Raw genomic sequence first — 25,113 nt, 5'->3', positions numbered from 1 at the left:
GGTCTCGCAACTGACTCCCATTTGGACCACTGCCCCAGGGTGTTGCACTTTGGTGTTATTTTCCATAAAAATATTTTCACTTATGTCAAGAATTCCTTTTTATTGCACTTGGCTAACTTGAGGAATCAACTAGTATGTGCCAACGGTTTTAAAAAAATTGTTAATAGCACGAATCTGGGGCGATGCCCTCTCAGAAGCAATAAAAACGGCAGCATTCGGGATGCATTGGTGACGGAGTCATCGTCACCAACAAGGCGGAGGGAGTAGAACCCATGGAGCTTGGGGCGCGGAGGGAAGCCACTGCAGTTGCATAGGCGGAGCGAGATGTAACATGTCACGAGGAAAAGAATACATTTTTTTCAAGAAACCGAACCCATCTATCGCAGCGTGGGCATGCATCCGGATGGCTTAGGCCAGCACCCGTAGGGTTATAGCATGACTTGCTGAGGGTTCAAATCCACGATCCAATTTTGATGGATAATTCTGAAGGGAAAGCTTGCATCAAATGGCATCTAGGCAGATTCCATCCAATAAATTGGAGAACCTACAAGTATGTAAGTATGTGACTAGTGAAGGCTATGTATGGGAGTATAAACGAATTAATCACTTTTACCCTACTTGGGAAGGGAAGTAGCATATACTCCAACCTTCGCATCTTGCTTTGTGTCTTATCTAAGACCCACTAGAGTTTTTTCTTGTGTGTTACGCAAAACCCCAATGGGGCATCCAGGTGACAAAAGACCTTTTATCTTGATATTATCTCTCCGGTCCACATAGCTTTGAGCATGGTAACTAGAGGATAAGAGACGATGGCAAACAGTGATGGGGCTAGAAATAAACCCTACTTGTTTGTCTTTTGATTGTGATTGTGCTCCACACTTCTATTATTAAACAGGAGCTCAGATTGGCTACCCACCCTAAGTATGTGAGCCATCAAGCAATTTCATGACATCTTCTATGAGTGACCATATGATGTCGTAGGTTTTGTCCAAATCTAGCTAAATTAGGATACACTCTTACTTGGTGAAGGTTGCATACCCGACCATTGCTTTCAAAATGTTATCATAGATTGACATTCCTTTGATAAATCTATGTTGGTGGAGACTAATTGCTAGAAATAGGGTTGTAGGGGGACACACACAACTTGGAGAAGATGAAGAAGCTCAAGGCACACAACAAAGAATTTTTTGCTTAATGAAAAAACTAAAGAAGGGAACACATCGTTTTGTGTGAAATATAATGATGTAAAAACCATGGTTGTGCTGGGAAAATGGGGCTAGCATTTCCATAGCCACCAAAGTGGGTGTCTCTCCATGCCCTTATTCAGTGAATTCAATGTAAGATTGTCATTTTCACCAAGGTTGTTCAACTTTATGTAGTATTTTGGCATTCATTCCATCCCCTTTTATTATCATTATGAGACCTCTTACTAGACATGCAACACATCTTAGTCATGGACATTTGTGGTAATGATGGAGAGCACTTTGAACGCCAGTTGCTCTATAAATACCTCCCCTAGGCTTGTTTCAATTGTGGCCAGAAAGACCACTTTAGCAAAGACTATCCTATTAAGTATCCCCAGACCCCTCAGACCTCTGCAGTCTTTAGGTTGAAGTAGCTTTGGTCGTCATGACACCATGAAGGCTTTGGCTGAATCTTCAATCGTCAAACTGATCCCAGTTGGTCCCTGTGTGGACTTCATTTGGCGGGCTAGCTCGGTGCCCCGTTGGTCTCTTGTAGACTTGAATGGGTCTTCAGATCAGAAGTAGGTGGCGGGTCGTAGGTTTGCCCATAGCCTCCCCCCTCCTGGGTTTGGCGAACTGAGTGGTGGGTCGTAGGTTTGCCCGTGGCCCTCCCCCCTCCTGGGTTTGGCGGAACTGAGTGACGGGTCGTAGGTTTGCCCGTGGCCTCCCCCCTCCTGGGTTTGGCGGAACTTAGTGGTGGCAGTAGCGGGACGTAGTTTTGCCCGTGGCCTCCCCCCTTCTGGGTTTGGCGAACTGAGGAGTAGTGGTAGCGGGACGTATTTTAGCCCGTGGCCTCCCCCCTCTTGGGTTCGGCAAGGAGTGGTTGTAGCAGCAGCGTTGGCGGCCCCGGAGGTTGGGTACGCGCCGTTTTGAGTCCTGGAGCCTCCCCCTTCCTTGGGTTCGGCTTGGTTGATTTCCTGAAGCTCTGATACCAAGTGTGATGCCCCGGGGGTTGGGCGCGTCACGCGGAGGTGCGTGGTGGGCACGTTTGCCTTCAAAACGGCCCGGCTCGGACGGAACCGGCTCGGGTCAAGGTGCGTTTGTCTTCCAAAAGGCCCGGCTCGGACGGGACCGGCTCGGGTAAAGTGGGGGGGGTTTGCCTTCAAGACGCCCGGCTCGGGCGGGACCGGCTCGGGTCGTGTTGTGTTTGCCTTCAAGGGGCCCGGCTCGGACGGGACCGGCTCGGGTCAAGTGGGGGGGGTTTGCCTTCAAGACGCCCAGCTCGGGCGGGACCGGCTCGGGTCGTGTTGTGTTTCGTGGGTCGGCGGCCGTGGTGTGTTCCGAGGGGCTTGCGTTCCGGGTCCCTAGCCCCACGTAGCCTCAAGCTCCCCCGCACTCACGGAGGGTCATAGCGTGCCCTGAGGAACCTTGCGCGGAGCCCCCACGGTGCACGAGTGCGTGGAGTGAAGCTAGCGTGTCTAGGTGGGGAGTCCCCTCCCGTGGCCGTTTTTGGGAGGCTCATACCCCTTATAAACCCACGGAGGTGCTCAACGCGAGCCTCTCCCCAAGGCAATATGAAGCTGTATCCAATTGCCAACAGCATTCCACCATAAGCTATACAATGGAGAACTGTTACAACAAAGCCATAGAGTATAATCTCAAAAAAGACCCAACATTCATAACCCAACGTCATCTTTCAAATTTCATCTGTACCTCAAAAAAAAAAACAAGTGAACCGTCACGTCGGGATTCTAAAACAAGTAGTAGGTGCCCAAAACGTTTCTTTCATTTCTTTTTAAAGGAATCCCGAAGATGCTTGTGTAAGGGTTGGATGAAACCTAAACTAAGTGGAAAAGGGGGCGGAAGGGGGGTGTCGCATGGGTATTGAGCATGGCAAGTCAAGGAGATAGAGAGAGGGAAAGAGAGAGATTTTGTTTGTGTTTGAACACCAAGGCAAAGCAGAAGACGCAAATTTTTCTCGAGATAGAGACCATCACGAAGTCTTGTGCGGGGACAAATGGAGACCAAGGCAGTGCTAGAAAAAAAGCCTGAGGCCCAATGTATTTTAACCGACGAACGTCCTGAAATTCCAGTTAGATTTGAGCTTGTCTTGAAGAAAACCAAAAAAAAATTACAATGGAAAAGCTTCAAAATTTCACTCAAAAATCGAGAGAATTTCAAATTTGCTCTTGCTTTCTTCGGTTACAAAATAGGAGCAATAGCCGTGGGTTTGAGGTGCTCCATTGAGTGGCATCTCACAAGATGGTTGAGATGCTTTTATTCCTTCCTTCCACCATTTGGGAGAAATGTGTCTCAGGTTAATATCGTGTCGTTTTCAATTTCAAAAATGCAAGTTGAGGAGGGCAAAGGGAAAAGGAGAAATTCCATCTCAAAATAGTGAACGATAATGCGAAAATCTTTCAAAAACCTAGTTTTCTAGAATTTCCTGTTGAAATAATTGAGCAAAGGAATTTTGCATGTTTGGAGAAATGGTTTGTGAAAATGGGAGATTGTGGCACGTGGAGGAGAATCAGATTTTTTTTTTGCCAGCACCGACAATGCGACAGAGCAGGGCGTGCACAAATTGCTCAATGGATCTTCCATCCTACGACGACGGGGGAACATGGAGATGCTGTGATCGTTCGATCATGCTTGGGTTGCGGATGGCGATCATACGAGCGAAGGAGCCGATGTGCTTGTCACCCTTAGAGTGCTGCGCAGGATTCGAGGGGAGGGAAGGAGGGAAAGGGCGAGCGCCCTCGCTGGCCGACTCAGATGCCGACAGGAGAGTGAGAAAAAGAGAGGCCCTCCAGTGAGTTTTGTCGGAGAGCCGAGAGGTGTTGCAGGGCAGGCAGGGCATTGTAAGGAAGATGAGCCACAGGCGTGCAGGAAGTAGAGAGAGAGAGAGAGATAGAGAGGCGAGGAAGGGGGATCTGCATATACACGGAGATGGGGAGATGGATACGTGCCCTCCAGTGAGTTTTGTCGGAGAGCCGAGAGGTGTTGCAGGGCAGGTAGGGCATTGCAAGGAAGATGAGCCACAGGCGTGCAGGAAGTAGAGAGAGAGAGAGAGAGACGCGAGGAAGGGGGATCTGCATATACACGGAGATGGGGAGATGGATACGTCGTTCATGGTGGACGCATGAACAACGGCCATGACTCACAGAAGAAAGAGTATCTCCTTTTGCATTAGACTCAAAGATTCCACATAGAATCGAATCCAACAAATTAATTAATGAATGTAAGAATAGACCCATTAGTAGTAGGAGACCAAAACATCTTTTCTTGGGTTCATTAAGTGGCATCTACGGAGATGCTTTGTTGATTTGATATCAAAAGGGAGCGAGAGAAAATATTTGGACAGCGTTGAGGGCACGTGGTGGAGAGAGATGAAGAGAGAGTATAAGCATAAAAGAAAAAAATTTGTTCTTTTTATGCATGTCTGTGTCTGTCTCTCTCTCATTGTTGTGACGGCACAGAAGGGACTCTCTCTCTCAGCCTCTCGTTGGTCTGCAGATCGCCGTCTCTGTCCTCCTGTTTGTCTGCGCACCAAGGCCTGTGTCACGATGGTGTATGGCAAGCGAAACGGGCAATGAGAGATAGATTGTCTTTGGACTACAGACCTGCGTGGGTTTGTGTGTACGGCAGCGGAAGTAGACATGAAGGGCATGGCATCTCAAAGGGGAATCAAAGTTTTTGTGCGGTCATCTGCAAGCCATAAACATTCTGTTGGCTAGAGCTCGCACAAAGGCATCCTCCTCTTTTGAGCTATGCTACCCTCCTCTCGAGCTTCAATTTTCTGGCTACGAAAGCTTCAGAGCCATGGAGTAGGGGCGGGGGAACAACAGTAAGCGCAAAGCCTGCGTTCTCTGCAGAGCGGTGATAGCGAGGCAGTAGATAGGGAGGCAATAGATGGGAACTAGAGCCAATGCGCAAGCGGGAACTGGGATGAAGGTCGGGCAATTTCTTTTGAGAAGATTGGGAGAAGGAATCTTGGGCCCTAATTAATTAATGAAATGGCAAATGGACCCAGTAGTACCCAAAAATTGGGCACGCCCTAAGTGGGCGTGCCCAATTTTGGGAAGCAGGTGATTTAATTAGAATCTAAGAAGATTCTCACATAAGCTTAGGAGGAAAAAAAAGGGATGGAGGGCACGTGGAGGAGAGAGAGGGGCACAAATGATTAATTAAGGGGAACTAGTTCCACAAGTAATTCGGTTTTAAGCAAAAGTTGTTGCCATGTGGAGTGTGTGAGGGCAGGTAGGACTCTTGCACCCGCCAAGCAAGGGGGGCAGACGAATGCCCAAGGCAGTTGGCATGGCGCAGGTCATAGCAAGCCACGCAGGGGAGGGGGACTAGAGAATGCTCAAAGCAGGTGAAGCAGTGGATCGACAAGCGGTTGGTGTGCAGATCGAGAAGGCAGCCGGATTGGGGACAATAGTGGGCGAGGGGTGAGGCGGGGAGCGACCTGGGGGGAGACTAGTTCAGGGGGTCGCAGGGCCGCATGGAGTTGCGAGGGCTTGCGATCAAGAACGATGGACGCAAGGCGTCGAGCGCAGACACAGTAGAACACAAGGCGGTGCCTGGTTTTTTTTCGCTTTGGGAAGTAGGGCATCGCTGCGCAGGTAGGGCAGAGGGCAGGGCGTCGCATAGAGAGAGATGGAAGAGAGGAGAGAGAGGGTATCTGGGTAGATTCCATGTGATGGGGGCGTAGACCCAATAGGTGAGCCAGCCCATAAATGAGAAGGACCATGTGTCAGGCTCATAAATGAACGGACCCATTTACAAACTAAAATAAAATGCCAAAGAAATATTTGAATTTTTCAATGCTTCACATCTTCACTAAGGCTTGTTTTTGAAAGCAAAAAAAAAAAAGGACCCTAGAGAAGAAAACTCTCCTAAAAAGAAGTGCCTGCAAAAGAAGCGATACAGGTAACAGGCCCACTATCAACCAAGATGTCAAACAAGCAGAAAAGCAATGTGTGCGTGTGTGTGTGTGTGCAGAGAGAGAGAGAGAGAGTGAGTCGTACAAAAGTTAGTGCACTTGTGACTTCCTCCAATTAAATGTAGCTGATTATCTTGACCCATATAGCATACAAGCACAAAAACACATCCTACTTCCAAAACTTTCAAGAGTAAGTCCCATTTCTTTGGCGTTGATTAGTGAAATCAACATTGACAGGCTGTTGATGCATTAGACCCTTGCATGACAACTTCCCTATCAGATGTATAAGAATTTTGAAATTCAAAAGGCCTCTTGTGATCTCCTTACAATACGGCTGACTTTCTTCTTGAAATCTTCTCGCGCATCCCTCCATTCTTTCTGGAAATCAGAGATCCAACCATTTGATTAATGTGTGTGTGTGTGTGTGTGTGTGTGAGAGAGAGAGAGAGAGAGAGAGATTGTATTATCATCCTCGAAAATCAAATATGACCTATGTGACCAAAGGAAACATGAGAGAGAGAGAGAGAGAGAGAGTATTATTGTCCTTGAACATCAAGTATGACCTATGGCAACAAATGAAACATGTCACATGAGCACAGAGAGATTAACGTCGTAGGAACATTCCCAAGAGACCTCATAAGATCTATCTGACAAGCCTTGAACTCAGGACCTTTTACTACACACACACACACACAAACACACACACACACACACACACACAGAGAGAGAGAGAGAGAGAGAGAGAGAGAGAGAGAGAGAGAGTGTTTACAGCAGCATCGATGTTGGCCGGAGACTCGTCATTAGGACTTGAAAGCATAGCAATGATGCTTAATAATATAGTTTCCACCTGCATCAGCAATAAGGTAATGAGCAAAAGATTCAGCCAAAAAAACCACATCAAAGAAATTCCTTTTAGAAGCTTTACCGTGTGAACAGGAGACCACCGTTCACTTGCCAGTTCATAACCATTTGGATCATCCCCAGGAGCATGAAGAATGGAAATACAGACTCTCCCATCAGGATAGACTGGCATTATTATCACCAAAACAAATCAGACATTGACAGTCACTGCTACAAGGCAAAATTAAAATCACTATGGCTGGGTCAGCTACTTACCATTAGGATGCCACATCTCTGATGTGAATCTTACAGATGGCGGACTGTTCGGATAGTTTGCAGGGAAGCTCATGATAGCATTGAAGAATCCACCCTCACTGTAATATTTGAAACCATCGTCAAGTTCATCTAAACTCTCACTTTCAGACACGGTGTGCAATAAAATGTTGAACTAAATATGTGCCGTCTAACATGAAGTCTTGTATGAAGAGAAGCTCATTAATGCAACAAAAAAATAGCATTCAAGGTAACACCATCCATAAAAGAAACACGCTAGTGTTATGTTCTTTCAGCAAGTTCAGCAGAACCGGCAGCCTGGCTTTTTGATCTGAAGCCTGTGACCAGGCTTTTTGCTACTCAAACTTGTTTAGTGCGCTTCAAAAAGCCTGCATTTTCATTAAGAGTGCCTTTTGCATTTGGCACCTGGACTTTTCGTGTGATTTTGCTTTGTTGTTGAAAACACTTGCAAAAAGGCCAATAAAATAGGAAGATGGTTACCCTCAATGTGCTGTGTTGCCTCTTGGTATCCAAGGTTTTTTTTCACCCATGACCCAAGCAATATATTTGATGAAACGGCACAAACCTTGAGGTAAACGACAAAGATAGGGAGAGTAAAGTGAGAGGCTTGTATTAAAAACCTAAGGCTCTTAAAATACTGTCAAAATGCAATGTCATCTCTTGGCTCCATCCTCTGTTTTTTTTTTTTTTCCGAGAAAAAGATCCTTCTATTAGTTAATGAAAACTGCCCATAGGGCTACATCCACCTCTGCAGGAGAGGGCTACAACAAGCATGATGGGGAGACTCTCCCAATGAAAAAACAGCATATATACAATGGGGCTAAATCAAGAGATGGGAGGAGGGAAAAGCCACACAGGTGGACAGTAGTGCCATCTGAGCACCCCCTGGACCATGGTGTAAAAAGGCCCAGGGCGCCAGAGTCGAAGGAAAGCCTCTCGGCACTCCCGCATGCGGTCGGAGCTGCCCTGTAGTCCCTCAAGCTGTCCTCTGAGAGTATGGATCAGCTCTAGCCAAAAGTCACGAACAGTCTCTGCTGGTGGCACAGGGCGAGCCTCAAAGATGCGGAAACAGAGGGCCCGCCAGATGAACCAGAGAGCTAAGCCGTTGATGAGCTCCCAACACTCCTCCCTCTCACTGCTCCACTCCTGTGGAGTAAGATCTGTAACAGGCTGGAGTGTAGGTCGCCCACCCTGTATCACTATCATCCTGCTGGTGGAAGATAGCTCAAACTGAAGTGCCGGGCCCGTGAGGGTGGACCAAGCTGCTGCCCCCCAAGTGTACTGTCGAGCCGTGGAGAGGGCAGGCATCAGCCGAAGAACTCGTAGCCACACCTGCTGGGCCGAGGGACAGTCCCAAAGACAGTGACGCTGACTCTCCACCAACTGGTCACAGGCTGTACATGCGGCCGAGAGACCACTATGCACAAGCCAGCTCCCAACTGCTGTGGCTCTGTGTGCAACCAACCACTGGAACAAAGTGACGCGCAGCTCTTGAGACAAGGCACTGGAGGCTATGGACAGATGCCCACAACAAGGATCCTCTGGATGCAGCACTCTGCTACCTGCGGGGCCTCTACTGCAACTCATTGTAATCGTCCCCCACCCTGAAGCTCGAAGAACAGGGCTGGGACAGTCTCTGAACAGGCCCTGACTGAGATGAGAACCTCCAGTCGTGTGAAGGCTCCCATCCATCGGGGTGCTACTGGCTCGAGAGGTGTGAGCCACTCAGCGGGAACTGACTCTGAGATGTCCTGACACATGCTCTGAACCCCTCTCATGCCCTGTAGTTGGACAGCCTGTACCTCCTCTGACAGACCTGTGAACTCTAGCCAGTCACCTAGAGAGCGCGCTGGACCTGCTGCCATGGGACCCCAAGAAACATGAGGCCTACTCCCAACCAAGTGGCCTCTCTAATGCTAACCATGGGGTTCCAGACGAGGGGCTGCCGTAGGCGCTCCTCCGTGCATGTCGACTGTCTCTGCTCTAGGCCACGCCGTAAGAGCTCCCAAGAACGAAGCAAACTCACAGCGAATCGGTCCTCCAGTCTCCTGCTCAAACCAACTCGGCGCAACTCTGTGAAGATCCATCTGGTCGAAAGTTGCCAAGGTCCTCGCCTGGAAGAAGTCCTCTGACGACGAACTTCCCAAGAAGGGCTCTGCTGTGCTGTGCTGGATCAATGATCCCAAGCCCTCCTTGAGAGCAAGGGAGTGTGATGACCGACCAAGCCACCTTGGCTCGGGCAATCTGAGTGTCGCGTCCTGACCAAAGGAAGTTCCTGATCAGCCTCTCTACCTGGCTGATACAAGAACTCGAGAAGATCCAGCAAGAAGTGATGTACCACATAGTTGCCAACAACACCTGGTTGGCAACTACTACTCTACCAGCCAGCGAAAGTCGTGTTGAGCTCCAATGTAACAGCTTTCTCCTGATGGACAGGAGAAGCGGAGCAATCTGCTGCTCGGGGGACAAATCCAAACCAACCTGACAACCCAAGTATCGAACTGTAGTCCCTGGAGGAATCCACCTGAAACCCTCTCCTGGCATCCACTCTGGCACAGGAGCACTGCCAACCGAGAAAGCCATTGTCTTTCTCCAGTTGATCAGTGCGCCCGATGCACAGCAGAAGGTCTCCAGAGCCTGCCCACACCTGTGTAGATTGGCCTCCTGGCCCTCTAAGTACAAGGCTGAATCGTCGGCAAACTCAGCATCCAGAAGCTCATCTCCCCGTATAGGGAGTGCTAAGCCCCTCAAACCAATCTGCTGTGACACCAAAAATCTGCTCATCGCCTCCGCATAGAACAGAAAGAGAAAGGGGGCAAGAGGACAACCCTGTCTGACCGATCGTGTGAGCATAAGCGCTCACCTCTACCTCCTACCAAAAGCACCTGACTGTGAGCCTGTCTGTACAAAGCTGACACCCCTCTGATCCAAGCATCTGAAAAGCCCATCCTGCGAAGCGTGCCCTCTAGAAAGTCCCAGTCAACTCTGTCGTATGCCTTCTCAAAATCGAGAAGAAGAATCACAAGGTCCTCCCCACGGAGACGTGCCAGGGTAGAAGCCTCCCAGAAAGTGAAGATGTTGTCAAGGATACTACGTTCCTTGACAAAACCTGTCTGAGTCCCATGAATAAGGCTCTCCAAAAGTGGTTGAATCCTCAAACTCAGAGCCTTGGCAAGAATTTTGTAGGCTGAGTTGAGGATGGTGATAGGGCGCCACTGTCGAATCTCATCCAAGGAGCCACCCTCCTTTGGAATGAGGTAAATCAGGCCCTCACTCATGCTATCCGGCATCACTCCTGTGTGCAGAATGTACTGAAAGGCACTACAAAGATCTGGGCCAAGCAAGTCCCAGTACTCCAAGAAGAAGCTGGGAGTCAGCCCATCCTCACCGGGACAGCTACCACGAGGAAGGGCCCTAAGAGCCGTGTGCAGCTCCTCAAGCTGAAGAGGTATCTCTAGCCTCTGGCGCATCTCCTCAGTCACAAGACAAGGCATCTGCACCCAAACCTGCTCCCTGCATGCATCCTGTCTCTCTGACTGAGTCCAGCCGACAGTAGCTCACGGTAAAAGTCAGTAGCAACTGCACGCATATCCTCAGGCTCACAAACAACTGACCCATCGGGTCTCCTCAGCTGTTTGACCTAGGTATGCGAGTGCCGAGGTCCCACTGTCTCAAAAGAAGCACCTGTCACTCTGTCACCTACCTGAGTCCACTGAGATGCCTGTCGGTGAAAGGCAAACTCATGGCGCCTCTCCTCTGTGCAAGCAAGCTCCTGTCGAGCCTGTTGTAGCTGCTCCTCCAACCATGGACTATCTAGATGCTGCTCCTGCATCCTCTGTAGTGAAGCAATGCCTCGTCTGAGACGCTACTCCTCCTCTCTCGCTGCAGCCCGTCGAGCCAAAGACTCCTAGAGAAAGAAGTGGCTAAGCTGAGCTAGGCCTGAGGCCACTCTGTCTGCCGGTAGAGCCTGGCTGTCCATGCCCTCTGTCCAAAGAGCCTCGACCCTCTCTCTGAGTGCTGAGTCCAACAAATGCGAAGCATCGTGCTCCCACTCCTCTGCCTGTCTGCCACTGTGAGGATCACTGGTGCATGGTCCGAGAAGGATGTCCCTGCCAGGATGCCCACTGATCCCCCCATGTCACTGAAGTGGTCACTAGTGTAGAAGCGATCTATCCGCGATAGATTCACTCCTCCCACTCTGCGGTCCGATCTAGAGAAGGCAAGACTCTCTGAAGGCCTCACAAAGCCTGAATGCTGCCATGTATCCGAGACCCTCAAAGTCATACACAACCTCTCCCAAGCTGCTAACTCGACTCCATGCACAGTAGCATGGCTGCCTCCGATCCTGTCAGAGGGGTCCTCCAACATGTTGAAGTCCCCTCCTACACACCAATGGTCAACCTGTGGCAGAGACTCAACAATCTGTGACCAAAACTCTGCACGAGCACTCGCCACATTGGGCGCATAAATGTTCAGGAAGCCCACAAGGTCACCCTGAACCTGCACAGTGATCCACTGAGCCCTGCCTGGCACAATAATCCCTCTGCCCACAATGGCCTGCTGTAGTGAGTCCGCAATAGTCATACATACCCACCCTGGATGCCTCCAGGTCCAAAAGCAGCTGACCAAAAGGTATCATAACGCCCACGCAAAATCTGACCACATCGCCGAATGCGGCTCTCAGACAAATGGTGCTCCTGAAGCATAAGGAGATCAATCTCTCCTCCCACAAGGCAACGCTGCAGCTCCTGACGCAATCGGCCCCGCTGTCGCTGAAACTGGGGCCCACCTAATCCCTGCACATTCCACGAGACGATCCTCATGGGGAGCGAGAGAGAACAGATGCTGCCGCAGCAGCAAGACGGGCTATCTTCGAGGCAAGCTTGGATGGGGAGTAATCCGCATCCGAGCATCCTCTAGATAGGCGAGCCTGTAGTGAGTGTCTAGCCCAAGCCCAAGCAGAGCGAGCCATGCGTAAAGCAACCTCCTCTGTCCAGGAGTCCTCATGTATGTATACATAGCAAGGCAAACACTACGTATCAGCAAAAAAGTATACCACAATGTGCCTACATCCTGCTGAGTCTGGGGGTGTCACCGCAAACTTGGCCAGTGGCCACAAAGTCTGCAGCAAATCTGTAACTCCAAGTTCTCCCATGTGGTGAGAGAACTCGAGAACCTATGTATGCAACCATCCCTCCACTGAGTCGAGGGACCACTCTGTCTCGGTCCTACCACAGAGGGGAAAGGAGAAACCAACTGCCGAGTCCAAGGCCTCTGTCCCCCTAGCGGCGAGGAACAGAGGGTGGACCCTGAAGCAGGCTACCTCGTGGTCTACTGCGGAATCGCCGAGAAAGCGAGTGAATCCGTAATCAAAGAAATCCCAGCAGCGTCGGAGGTCAATGCTCGTCAGACCACGAGGGATAGCTGCAAGGGAAGATGTCTGAATCTGCAAAGGGGGCCGCAAGAAGGACTGACCCTCTCTCGCTGGGCGACTCGTGGCAAAAGCACTGCCAAGAGATCTCCTAGCCGCCAACGAGGGACCAGTCTCCTGGGTCGACTGAGATAATGGAGCAGGAGGAGGGGGAGCAGGAGCAGGAGCAGGGGGGGGCGGAGGAGAAGAGAAGCGGGGTGGGGCGGCAGAGACAGAGGGGCGAGGTGGGGAGTGGGCGGGAGCAGAGGGCGGAGGAAGGGATGAGAAGGAAGAGGGGAGATCTGGACGTGGGAAGGCTGGCGAGGGTGAAGTGGAGGTGGAGGCTGGCGTAGGGGACTCCTCCTGCTCAAGAGGACCAAAGCGGTTCCCCGTGGGAACCCACTGCTGTTGAGTAGGCACCTGAGGGCCACTCTGCGTGCCAGGCTGTCGCTGTGGCCCCTGGCGTCGACGGCCACGGGCCTGCTGCCACCCCTCCTCCGCTAGAGCCCCAGGCTCGGAGGGTGGCTCAGAATCTGTGCGCTGTCGCTGACTGAGGCTGCAGCCCAGCCTTGGCAGGCTGGGTCTGAGGCTGAGGTGCAGGTCGTGGCCTCCTCCGTGGACAGGCCTTCGCTAAGTGGCCCATCTGTCTGCAAATGAAGCACTGGTTCGGGAGACCCGAGTACTCCACACTTTGTCGAAACCAATCCCCACTCACCCGAGACAAGAGGATGACCTTCGGGAGCGTGTGGGTATCTCTGACCAAAACTCGAACTGAAGGGATGCCAGCCGCCTTGGCAGCTACTGATGCTGCCGTACGAGGTGTCTCCAGAACAGTCCCGATGGAGGAGCCAATCCTGGAGAGAAGTGGAAGGTACTCCCTCCGTATACCCGGAAAGCAGACTGAGATGGGGATGTCTGCCTCCTCTACTAGCACATCCGAAGTCGGGTCATAACCATGTCGCCACTGTCGAAAGTGGACGCGTGATGCTCGGATAGCCAGTGGACTCATAGCTATGACCTTGGAGGCCATCTTAGAAGTCTCGAACTCGATCTGGTAGTACCCCCGTCCGAGGATCTGAACATCCAAAATCTTACCCACCTCTGCGAGAAGGCGGGCCTGGAGAAGGTCTCGCAGCTCTCCTCTGCTAGGACGGGTGCCGAGAACCTTGCAGATGAAAGAAGTCGCCTGCAAGCGCTCTACCTCTGCGGCAAGGCTCGCTTGCTCTGTCGGCGAAAGAGCAAGTCGAATGGTGGGCTCAGCGGGGTCGGGCAAGGGGGCTTCAGGCGAGTCCCTCTGTGGCGGAGCTGGAGCCTCCATCTGTGTCTACTGCTGAGTCGAAGAGGCGGACGGAGAAGAACAATCTGCAACCGAGGACGCCGAACACTTGTCCGAAGAACAAATGTTATAGAGCCAGGCGCAAAGAAACCTTCGGGGATAATGCGGACAAAGGGGGGGGGGCGCGGGGGGGGGGGGGGGGGGGGGCTAGGGGGCAGCTAGGGGGGGAGGGCAGCGGGCAGTAGGGGACAGCAGGTGGCGGGCAGGGCTGGGAGGGGAAGACAGCGCAAGGCGGGAGGGGGTGGGGGATGCAGCGCGAGGGCGAGGGGGAGGGGGGCAGCGCGAGGGAGGCTGATGGCAGCGCGAGGGCGAGAGAGAGAAGGGGGGTGAGAGGAGGCGATGGCGCAAGAGGGGAGGGAGCGTGCAGCGGCAGCGAGCCCTTTTTTCCATCCATCCTCTGCCTTCGAAGAAACATATGTAGAAGTAGGTTGCTGTCTCTAAGCTACCTTTCCCTTGTTTCTTAGTTTGACCTAGCTTTCTCGGCCTCTAATTGCTGGCTAAGCTTTTTGTGTTAGCCCAATGTGATCCCAATATTTATTTTGGCTTTAGGTATTTGATAGCGGGAAAAAGAGCAGTGCAATCGGGTGGCCTCTGTACTCGTGCACACTCCACAAACCACGCCTCATGCAAACAAGCAAAGAACAAAACAAAGGGGGCACCACCCTAAATTGAGAGGTTTAGGGACCTCACACATAATGCACATAGGCAAGTGAGACTTCTGGCATTATGATGGCATCAAAACATATGGCAAAACACATAGAAACGAAGCTTAGGGACCTTATGTAGCATATATATACACAAGACATCAGCTTAACAATACAACGGCATCTGATCATACATAACAAGGATATAGAGAAGCAAGCCAAGGATGGCATAATCCCTTGTCAAAAACAATCAACCCAGCAAGTAGGTATGATCCTACTAGCAACACATCAATACCTTAGAGAATGATGGCGAGGATGGTGGCCATGGAGCATGAGAGAAGACTCCTTATTTAGGTTTTAGGGCTAGTAATGTAGCATACTAGAGGGAGAGAGAGAGAGGGAGAGAGAGTAGAGCTCCATCCATAGCTCCTCGTTGTGAGCAATGTCGTCATAGCTTCATTGCTTGGTGAAGTGGGTGAAGTGTTGGTGTTGAGTGAGAGAAGGCCTCCTTATATAGGTTTCTGAGAGGATTTATGATTAGGCATAAACATGCTTAAATCCGCTGATTGGGGTTACTTTTTGCTTAGGGTGGTCAACAGATTGAGGTCACCTGATATGTCACCATCAAGATATTCTCTAAAGTGATGTGAGAGGGGAGGGTAAATGCTGATTTTTCTGATTGTGACACATGGGGATAAGGCCTTGACCAGCATTTAAGAGCAGGTAAGGTGGCTGTTGAAACTGGAGGTTCTGCACATGTCAGGGGGGACCTGCGGGAAGGGGTGGCAGCTGGGTCCTCCTGAATATCAAATTCTCAAAAAATCCTCAACCATGGCTTCTTTTGACATGTGTTCTTTGAAAAAATCAGCATGTCTTTTTTCAACTCAAAAGTCTTTATCCCTGTTGACTCACCTTTACCATAAGATTTTCTCCTTTTCTCCTCCTGTAACTGCATTGTTGATGCCCAATCACTGCTTCTAGTAACAGTGAACTGTTACCTACCAAATACTTATGGTGCAGTAAAAAATATTTACCATGGGTAAAAAAAGTTACTGTAGGTAAAAAGTGATTTGTATTTACCATGTAGGTGAAAAATATTTACTGTAGGTAAAAAATATTTACTGTCGGTAAAAAAGTGAAAACGGAGTATGCTGTGCTGTGAGTCCACACGAACATCCTCGTGTAAATTTCACTAGAAATTCACACCTAGAATGGGCTATTCTATAAGATATAGGTTGTAGACATGCATAAGAGCTCGTTCTTACGTATCTTCTGTCCATGGCACTTTTTACTCTTTGGTGCTTGTGAAGTAGATTTTTCTTCTCTTTCGAGATCCCTTGGACTAGAGTATCCTCATCTCCCCAACAACTGACTGTGCCTTTATTGCATCTTCAGAAGGGGTCCTAAAAACCATGCATCATATAGCCCTCCCCCTTAAGCTAGAGGTATTTGATGCCTCTAGCTGTAGGTTGTGCTACAATAGGAATCTCTTGAATACTTATCCACCTGGTACCAATTGAATTTGCCATGTTACTGCTTTCTTGGCTGATGCACCCTGTTTAGTCCTTTCTGATGAATAATTGTATCCATCCATAACTAACAACTGGTCTCCTAGACCCTTGAAAGCCATACCCCATCCATTGTCAATATCCGCTTTCACTGGTAGCATTTTTTTTTTTTTTTTTGTCTTCTCTTTTTTTTTTTTTTTTTTTTTTGAAACGACTATGTACATGATTGTTACCTTAGTTGGAGCTCGAATATGATGAGCTCTCCTCTGAACCATCCTTAGCATTGATTTCACCAACATATGGCTGTGAAAGACGACATTGGTAGGCCTTCAATCGCCAACCATTTACCGGGGTCTGATGTACCTTACCATCTAGGTCACCTAATTGGTAACTACCATTTGAGAACCTCTGTATCACTACAAAAGGGCCTTCCCACTAAGCAAGAACTTACCATCCTTCCTGCGATCAAAGCGATTGTCGTATCTGAGCACTAAAGAACCTTCCTTGATACCTTTCTTGACAAGGTTGCGATTGAACTTCTTTCGTTTCTTCTCTGCCTGGGCTGCATAGTACTTCACTGCTGACTCTCGATCTAGCCCTAACCTCTCCAAATCGATGATTCTTCCTTCCACCTGCTTCTCTTGACTATCCTCTTGATGTGCTTTTAGAATTCGGAGGCTCGCTAGCTCCACTTCTATAGGCAATAGTGTCTCTTGCTCGTAAACCAAGTGAAAAGGTGTATATCCCAAGGATGTTTTAAAGGATGTTCTGTAGGCCCAAAGTGATGCATCTAGGTGTTTGTCCCATGCCTTAGGATGTAAATGCACTTGCTTAGTGATGATTTTACATATAAAACCATTTACCTTTTCCACAAGACCATTGCACTGAGGGTAGTATGGTGTAGAGTGCCTGCGCTTGATTTTTAACTTGCTCATCAATTGCCCGACTAATCAGCTCGAAATCCCGGTCCCCTATCCGAGAGAATCTCCAAAGGTGTGCCAAAACGGCAACAAAGGCATTCAAAAATGAAATCACTCACGTCCTTGGCTGTGATGCGCTTTGTGGGACGAGCTTCTGTCCATCTGGTCATGTACTCCACCCCCGTAATGATGTATTCCTTCCCTGATTGAGTGCAAGGTAGTGGCCCTATTGCATCTATCCCCCATTTTTCAAATGGCCCATAGGTTTTGATTGGATGCTGATTTTCATGGGTAAGACGCCTTGGTCCAGCTTTTTGGCAAACCTCACATGTGCGGCACCAATGTTGTACATCTCGATGGAGGCTTGGCCACGTGAACCCTGCTTGTAAAATCTTTCTGCTAGTAATCTCTTGTGCAAAGTGGCCACCACACACACCTTCATGACAACTAAACAAAATATCTATTATCTCTTGGGATGAAGGAACTCTCCTTAAGACAGCATCTTTCCCTCTACAATACAAGTCCTCATTCACTAAGCTATAGCTGGTAGCCTTTTTTGCCAACCTCCTACGTTCACTTTTACTCATACCAGAGGGTGCTTCACAATGCTCAAGAAAGTAAAGTAAATCATGCAGATCCTCCTTTCCCTAGTATAAAGGACTTTTCACAAGGATAGCACCTACTATGAGAGTTTGTAGTTCTTCACCTGCTAAGGCATCTGCTTCTCGATTTTGATCTCTAGGTACAAAGTGCACTCGAACTTCTTTAAAACCCTTCAACAAGGCCTTTGCTTCCCTCATCTTAACAGACAATTTGTCATTTTTACAGGCCCATACACCAACCATTTGCTTAACAATCAACATGGAGTCACCAAAAACATTTAGCTTTGTGATGCCCTGAGAAAGACAACATTGCAACCCTAAAACAAGGGCATGGTACTCTGCTTCATTGTTAGAATGAAGCTCTTTTAGATGAAACCCTTTTGCAAAGATCTTCTCCTTCTCTGGACCTAATATTACTATGCCTGTTGATGCCTTGTCTTTGGTCCTCTTGTAAGCCCCATCAAAATACAGACTGTGTGCTCCCAGTAGAACTTCAGGCTCCGGGATAGGCGGTACCTTACTAGGTGCCTCTTTCTTGGCCTTCTCATAACACCTTTGTGTGAGGACATCTGCCAAACAAGCACGGGTGGAATCCTCTACTTGTAGTGTGTAGTCAAACTCTTGAAGCTGCACCACCCACTTTGCTATTCTTTGAGACAATTCCATGTGTTGTAGGGCATATGGAAAAACCTCCTCAGTTGTGATCACCACAAATTGTCTCGGAAGTAAGTAAGCCCGAAACTTCTCCACTGCAAACTTAAGAGCTAGCACCAATTGCTCAGTTGCGCTGAAACCCTTTTCAACAGCTTTCATCACTCTACTAGAGAAGTAGACTGGTCTCATGAGAGATGTCTTTGGGTCTTTTTGCATCAAGACAGCTCCTAGAGCTTCTGGACCTACACTAGGATTTACATAGAATAATTCACTCCATGTGGATTGTAGGACGACTGGCAATGAGCTCAAAATGGTTTAACTTCTTGAAAGCACCTTTTACCCTCCTCACTCCATGTCAATGTAGTGTGTTTAGTGAGCTGCTGCAAAGGATAGATTACCTGAGAAAGGAGATGTATGAATCGTCCCATGTAGCGAACCTTTTGAATGAAGGAGACTAGTTGCTTCACGTTTGAAGGAGTAGGTAAAGTTAACAATGTCTTTACCTTTTCAGGGTCAGCCTCAATACCATCTTGAGACACAACATGGCCTAGTAGAGTGACCTTACTCTCACCTATGTGGCACTTGTCTTTATTCAATTGCCCACCCAATTGGGCCAGACGGGTGAAACCTTCATCAACCTTGGACAGATGTACTTCCCTAGAGCTGTAAATGCAAAAATCATCAATGAAGACTCGTATGGACTTACCAAAGTAAGGTTGAAACACCAAGTTCATAAACCTCTGGAAAGTAGCTGGGGCATTAGTTAAACCAAAAGGCATAACTCTATAAGCAAAACACCCCCAAGGTGTTATGAAGGTAGTCTTTCTTTGGTCTTCATCTGCAATTCTGATTTGGAAGTAGCCTGAGTACCCATCACACACTGTGTACCTTTCATGACCAACCACTTCATTTAGTATTTCATCTTGAAAAGGCAAAGGAAAATGGTCCCTTTTTGTGGCTGCGTTTAGAGGCTTGTAATCCACACATACCCTCCACTTCCCATTTTTCTTTGGTGCTACCACAACTGGAGACACCCACTCAGAATCTTCCACTGGATAGATAAATCCTGCCTTGAGTAATCTTTTTACTTCTTTTAAGAGTGCATCTTGTTGCACTAGCCCTAATCTCCTTAGCCTTTGCACCACTGGTTTGGCACCTTCCTTTAATTGGATATGGTGTTGGGTTACCGTCACTCCTTTAATGTGCTCGTAATCAGTTATAAAGAGGCCAGCATGCTTCTTTAGTACCTGCAAATAGGGTTCTCTCTCTTCTTCTAGTAGGTCCTTAGCTAGCATCTCCTCTAAGCCTGTGGCTTCTTCCTTGTTTAGAGAGTCTTGACCACCTTCTCCTTTTGGGTTTCACAGTATTATACCCATGACTTCCAAAGAGCTAGCATCCTCCTCATATGACTCATCCTCAGATGAAGAGCAGTTGCTTGTGCTCCATTCATCCATAGAAGTCTCCATCTCTAGGTCTTGTTGTCTACCCTGCTTCATGTCATACACAATTTTTTGTTGCTTACCACCTACCTTATGATTTGGTCGCAACTCAAGGAAACCTGTCTCCCAATCTTGCCTAGCTTTCATAGCCATAAGCCAAGGTCTTCCAAGGATTAGCGGATAGCCCTCCCCCTTAGTTGGGATCACATAAGCATCAATTGAGATTGCAACACCAAAAGCTGAAACCTTCACTCCATTAACCTTTCCCACACAAGCCACCCTTACATTATTTGCCATCTTAGCTTGTAAGGAAGTTTGCTCGTTTACTTCCAAACCCAACCTGTGCATTAATTTCTCTGTCATAACACAAATCTCGGCTCCACCATCTACGTACACATTGGAGACTCGCTGACTCTTAATCTCTGCATCAATGACTGGCACGATATCCTTCATGCCTCTTGCACTAATAGACCCAACTGACTTTGCCTTAGCCCTCCTGGTGCTGACCATCTTAGACCAGGTTCTACGCATCTTTGGGGAAAGGTGGAGGAGTTGCTACCATGAAATCTTTCGTCCTTGCTTACTCACATCTGCTACCAGGTCGTAAGGTATGGATCCTACCCCAAGTGGAAAGTCTTCTACTCCTATGTGCCTCCTTGACCTACTCTTCCTTTTCTTGTCTCCTATCACTTGGGAGGAACCCTCATTCCCTTTATCCGGCTCTGAAGCTTCCATTTCATCAGTTCTTTGTCTCCTAACTCTCTTTATTGGCATGGCAACAGCTTCCTCCATTTTTTCTTTCCCTTTATCCTTACCATTGTCAAGACTTATGACAGAGACAGCCCTGTCCTCCCCTCCCGATGGTAGTGGAGGGATCTCTGCTGGTGCTTGTGGTGGTGGAGGAGGGGGTCTCAATATTTGGGTTGGTGGAGCCACGTGTGCATTTTGTCTATTTAGTGGCCTAGCTCGAGGAGGAGTGACTTGCTGGCGAGGAGGCCGTCTTTGATTACCATTTCCTTGATAGCGTCGTGGATGGGGGCAATAATACATGCCGTGACCTACCTCTCCACAGTTGTAGCAAATGTACTCACGTGCTTGCCTTTGTCCTTCTTGTCTATTTCGTTCATTTCTTGGCTGGGGAGCCCTTACACCTTGAACCAGATTGATGGACAAGCTCTCTAGTTGATTGGTGATTTGTTGAAGTAATTCTTGTTGAGAGGACTCTTGGTCTGTTGCTCCTGTCCCTGCTACTACCCTTGCCGTAGGTTGAGCTAGCGGTGGAGGCTCCATTCCCCCTTGTAGTTGAGCTTGGAATTTTAACTTCCTATCCTTCTCCCTTGCATAAGTCATAGCTTTATCAAAGGTATCTGGGAATTTACCTTTTACCTTTTCTCGAAGGATGGGGTAAAGCCCTGCCAGGAAACAATCCTTCTTTAGGCATTCTGGCGCCCTTTCTCCTTCACTTAGTGATGCACACCATTTCTCCCACAGGTTGGAAAACTTTCCTTCATAGCTTCTATAGTCATTGGGTGATGTTTGGCGTAGCTCTAAGAGCTGTCTCCATATCTCCTCTGGAGGCTCATGGCGGCGAAATTCTTCGATGAAGGCCATCTTTAAGGACTCTCAGTCTCTTCTTTCTTCAGGTGCCAAAGTTTGATACCATAATTTTGCACCTTCCCTCAAGACCAAAGGAAAGGCCCTTAACTTAGTAGCTTCGTCATCCCTTCCCGATACCAGAAAGGCCATTTCCAAATTATCCAAAAAGTCTGGAGCAACCTCCCCAGGCTTACCATAAAAATTAGGGAAGGCCACAAGTGAGAGAGTAAACAATTATACAAACAGCTCCAATTTATTTTAAAATAGAGTATGGTAATTACAATTTGGAGCTTTAGCACAACTTAGCTCAAAATAGGATGAAGATCGACACATCAAAGGAATGGTAATAGTCTAATAAGGGTAGAATGACAGGATGAGGAGAGCGCAAGATTTCCCCAAGTCTCTCGACTCCAAACAACAAGGCTATTCTTTGCTGATAAAAGATTTTTCTATCAATACAAATATCCACACGGATATGACGCACAAAATGGAAAGGAAACATGCGGGGATCATCATTCTCATTATTGGCATCCATACTTACACACAAGAGCGTAGCTTAGTTGCACCACCTTGGGACCAATGAGCCTGATCAGCCACAGAAGGTCAGCACCTCGGATCACTTCGACTCTTCCTGATGCATCTGTGAAGACGTAAGGCGTGATGGCAACACTTTGTACAATGCTTAGCCTTTTAGCAAGCAACAATTGGATGCTATTACCATAATCAGCATGACGAATGAAAGTGACACCATTAATGTGCAACACATCATCAACTAAGATAGTTTCCTTAGATTCAGATAACTTCTTGAAAATTAGCAGCAAAGGTAGGGCAGGGAGGCTTTTCACCCGGTCTTCAAAGCACTTTGGACAATATCCAAAGTGATCTTCACGCGGACAGGAGGTTGGCTTGGGATTGGTGGTGTCTGGATTCACAAAGTGCGCTGGGAGCACTCGCAGACGGGCGGCAATCTTGTAGGCAAGCCTTCGCCTCTTTGCTTCAGGAGGATTTAGGGGTGAGAGTCGTGGTTGCAAGTTGGAGGTTGAAGTTGGTTGCTCACTAGCCTTTTTCTTGCCTGTAGTGGTCATGTAATCCCTTATTGATGAGATTAAGCCAAATGTTACCTTACACTTGAGCACGCGCTGCGGCCTTGAGCCACTTAGGTGTAGAGGTGATCTTCCTCCTCTTAGTCGGCTCCTCAGGAAAGAGAGGTCTGGTGATGCTTTCTCTTCCCTTAATGTGTGTCACAGTACCTTCGTGTATGTCGATGTAGAATATTTCAAGCTCGTGTGCGTTAGAGGTTTCTGGAGCACTCATAGGTTGAGAGGAGAGGTATATGAAGCTCTTCTTCTCACTCTCCTTCGTTGGCGACGATCACGAACAAGACATGTAGAAGAACTTACTTCTTGAATTTCAATGACACTGCAACCTGGTAACAAGACCTCGATGAAAGCTTTTAAGGCCTCTAAAGCCTCCTCCTCTTCTGTTCTCCAATTTGCAAACTCCTCACGCCATTCGTCCATGTTGTAGATTGCACATCTTCATTGCTTGTGGACTGAAGGTCTGTGTAGCCCTCCTCAGTGGGGACACCAAAATGATAGCGGGAAAAAGAGCAGTGCAATTGGGTGGCCTCTGTACTCGTGCACACTTCACAAACCACGCCTCATGCAAACAAGCAAAGAACAAAACAAAGGGAGCACCACCCTAAATTAAGAGGTTTAGGGACCTCACTCATAGTGCACATAGACAAGTGAGACTTCTGGCATTATGATGGCATCAAAACATATGGCAAAACACATAGAAACGAAGCTTAAGGACCTTATGTAGCATATATATACACAAAACATCAGCTTAACAATACAACGGCATCTGATCATACATAACAAGGATATAGAGAAGCAAACCAAGGATGGCATAATCTCTTGTCAAAAACAATCAACCCAGCAAGTAGATATGATCCTACTAGCAACACATCAATACCTTAGAGAATGATGGCGAGGATGGTAGCCATGGAGCATGAGAGAAGACTCCTTATTTAAGTTTTAGGGCTAGTAATGTAGCATACTAGAGGGAGAGAGAGTAGAGCTCCATCCATAGCTCCTTGTTGTGAGCAATGTCGTCATAGCTTCATTGCTTGGTGAAGTGGGTGAAGTGTTGGTTTTGAGTGAGAGAAAGCCTCCTTATATAGGTTTCTGAGAGGGTTTAGGATTAGAGATAAACATGCTTAAATCCGCTGATTGGGGTTACTTTTTGCTTAGGGTGGTCAACAGATTGAGGTCACCTGATATGTCACCATCAAGATATTCTCTAGAGTGATGTGAGAGGGGAGGGTAAATGCTGATTTTTCTGATTGTGACACATAGGGATAAGGCCTTGACCAGCATTTAAGAGCAGGTAAGGTGGCTGTTGAAACTGGAGGTTTTGCACATGTCAGGGGGGGACCTGCGGGGGAGAGTGACAGCTGGGCCCTCCTAAATATCAAATTCTCAAAAAATCATCAACCATGGCTTCTTTTGATATGTGTTCTTTGAAAAAATCAGCATGTCTTTTTTCAACTCAAAAGTCTTTATCCCTGTTGACTCACCTTTACCATAAGATTTTCTCCTTTTCTTCTCCTGTAACTGCATTGTTGATGCCCAATCACTGCTTCTAGTAACAGTGAACTGTTACCTACCAAATACTTATGGTGCAGTAAAAAATATTTACCATGGGTAAAAAAAGTTACTGTAGATAAAAAGTGATTTATATTTACCATGTAGGTGAAAAATATTTACTGTAGGTAAAAAATATTTACTGTGGTAAAAAATATTTACTGTCGGTAAAAAAGTGAAAACGGAGTATGTTGTGCTGTGAGTCCACACGAACATCCTCGTGTAAATTTCACTAGAAATTCACACCTAGAATGTGCTATTCTGTAAGATATAGGTTGTAGGCATGCATAAGAGCTTGTTCCCACGTATCTTCTGTCCATGGCACTTTTTACTCTTTGGTGCTTGTGAAGTAGATTTTTCTTCTCTTTTGAGATCCCTTGGACTAGAGTATCCTCATCTCCCCAACAACTGACTGTGCCTTTATTGCATCTTCAGAAGGGGTCCTAAAAACCATGCATCAGTCTTTATTGTTGGGTAGGCCAATTTGCTGAGGGGGGTCCTTAAGGCCCCCAAAGCTAGTATAAAAGGAGCACCCAAGCCCCCATTGTAAATCACTAATTCATTGCCGAGTTGGTTCGTTCAACATAATCTCTCTCTCTTTCGTGTATTCTCTCCCTTTCTCATTGTACGCTTCCGCATCGTCGAATTTGACATGGTATCAGAGCTTTGTGCTCTTTGACCTTGGGAGGAGAACAGGCACGAAGAAAAGGAGGTGGGGCGGCTTCACAAGCTTGAGCAGCAAGGCAATCCTAGTGTTTTGAGAAGCAGGTTCCGGCGTCTTGCCAAGCCATCACCCATAGCATTTTGACATGACGGTCCTGGAGGGCCCATCGGTGCATGCGTTTTGAAACGCCATCGCAACCAGTGGACAAAAAACCGGTGGGGGGGCAACGAGCGCGCAACGTTCTTAAACACTGTTGGCTGGGGCTTCATCAACAGTTTTTTGCTGACGTGTAGAGCCTCATCAGCCCTCACCGGCAGTGTTCTGAAACGCTTTGCTAGGAAACGGGCAGTTTTTCTACCACCTCTTGAAACACAGGCAGCTTGGGCGGCGATCCAACTAGGCATTCTGAAACGCAGGGGAGCTTGGTTT

General features: G+C 48.1%; 1 protein-coding gene across 2 annotated transcripts in view; it reads right to left on the bottom strand.

Moving 5' to 3' along the window:
- Positions 1-6,208: 6,208 nt before the first annotated feature.
- Positions 6,209-25,113, bottom strand: part of LOC147459736 (ubiquitin-conjugating enzyme E2 7-like) — a 37,156-nt gene continuing 18,251 nt past the window's right edge. Inside the window, exons 3-6 of one of the 2 annotated variants that reach the window (XM_086510957.1) lie at positions 7,246-7,343; positions 7,055-7,155; positions 6,899-6,976; positions 6,209-6,507 (exon numbers count right to left, since the gene is read on the bottom strand). In XM_086510957.1, coding sequence (XP_086367083.1) covers positions 6,430-6,507; positions 6,899-6,976; positions 7,055-7,155; positions 7,246-7,343 — 355 coding nt within the window. In that variant the 3' untranslated portion in view covers positions 6,209-6,429. Of the gene's footprint in view, positions 6,508-6,898; positions 7,156-7,245; positions 7,344-25,113 lie in introns of both variants that reach the window. The other variant, XM_086510956.1, reaches the window with a different exon arrangement.

The sequence above is a fragment of the Adiantum capillus-veneris genome, chromosome 4 (assembly GCF_014529385.1).
Source record: "Adiantum capillus-veneris isolate H3 chromosome 4, ASM1452938v2, whole genome shotgun sequence".
In the NCBI taxonomy this organism is placed as follows: domain Eukaryota; kingdom Viridiplantae; phylum Streptophyta; class Polypodiopsida; order Polypodiales; family Pteridaceae; genus Adiantum; species Adiantum capillus-veneris.
Note: the sequence above shows the minus strand (reverse complement) of the source record. Positions and strands in the feature narration are given on the sequence as shown.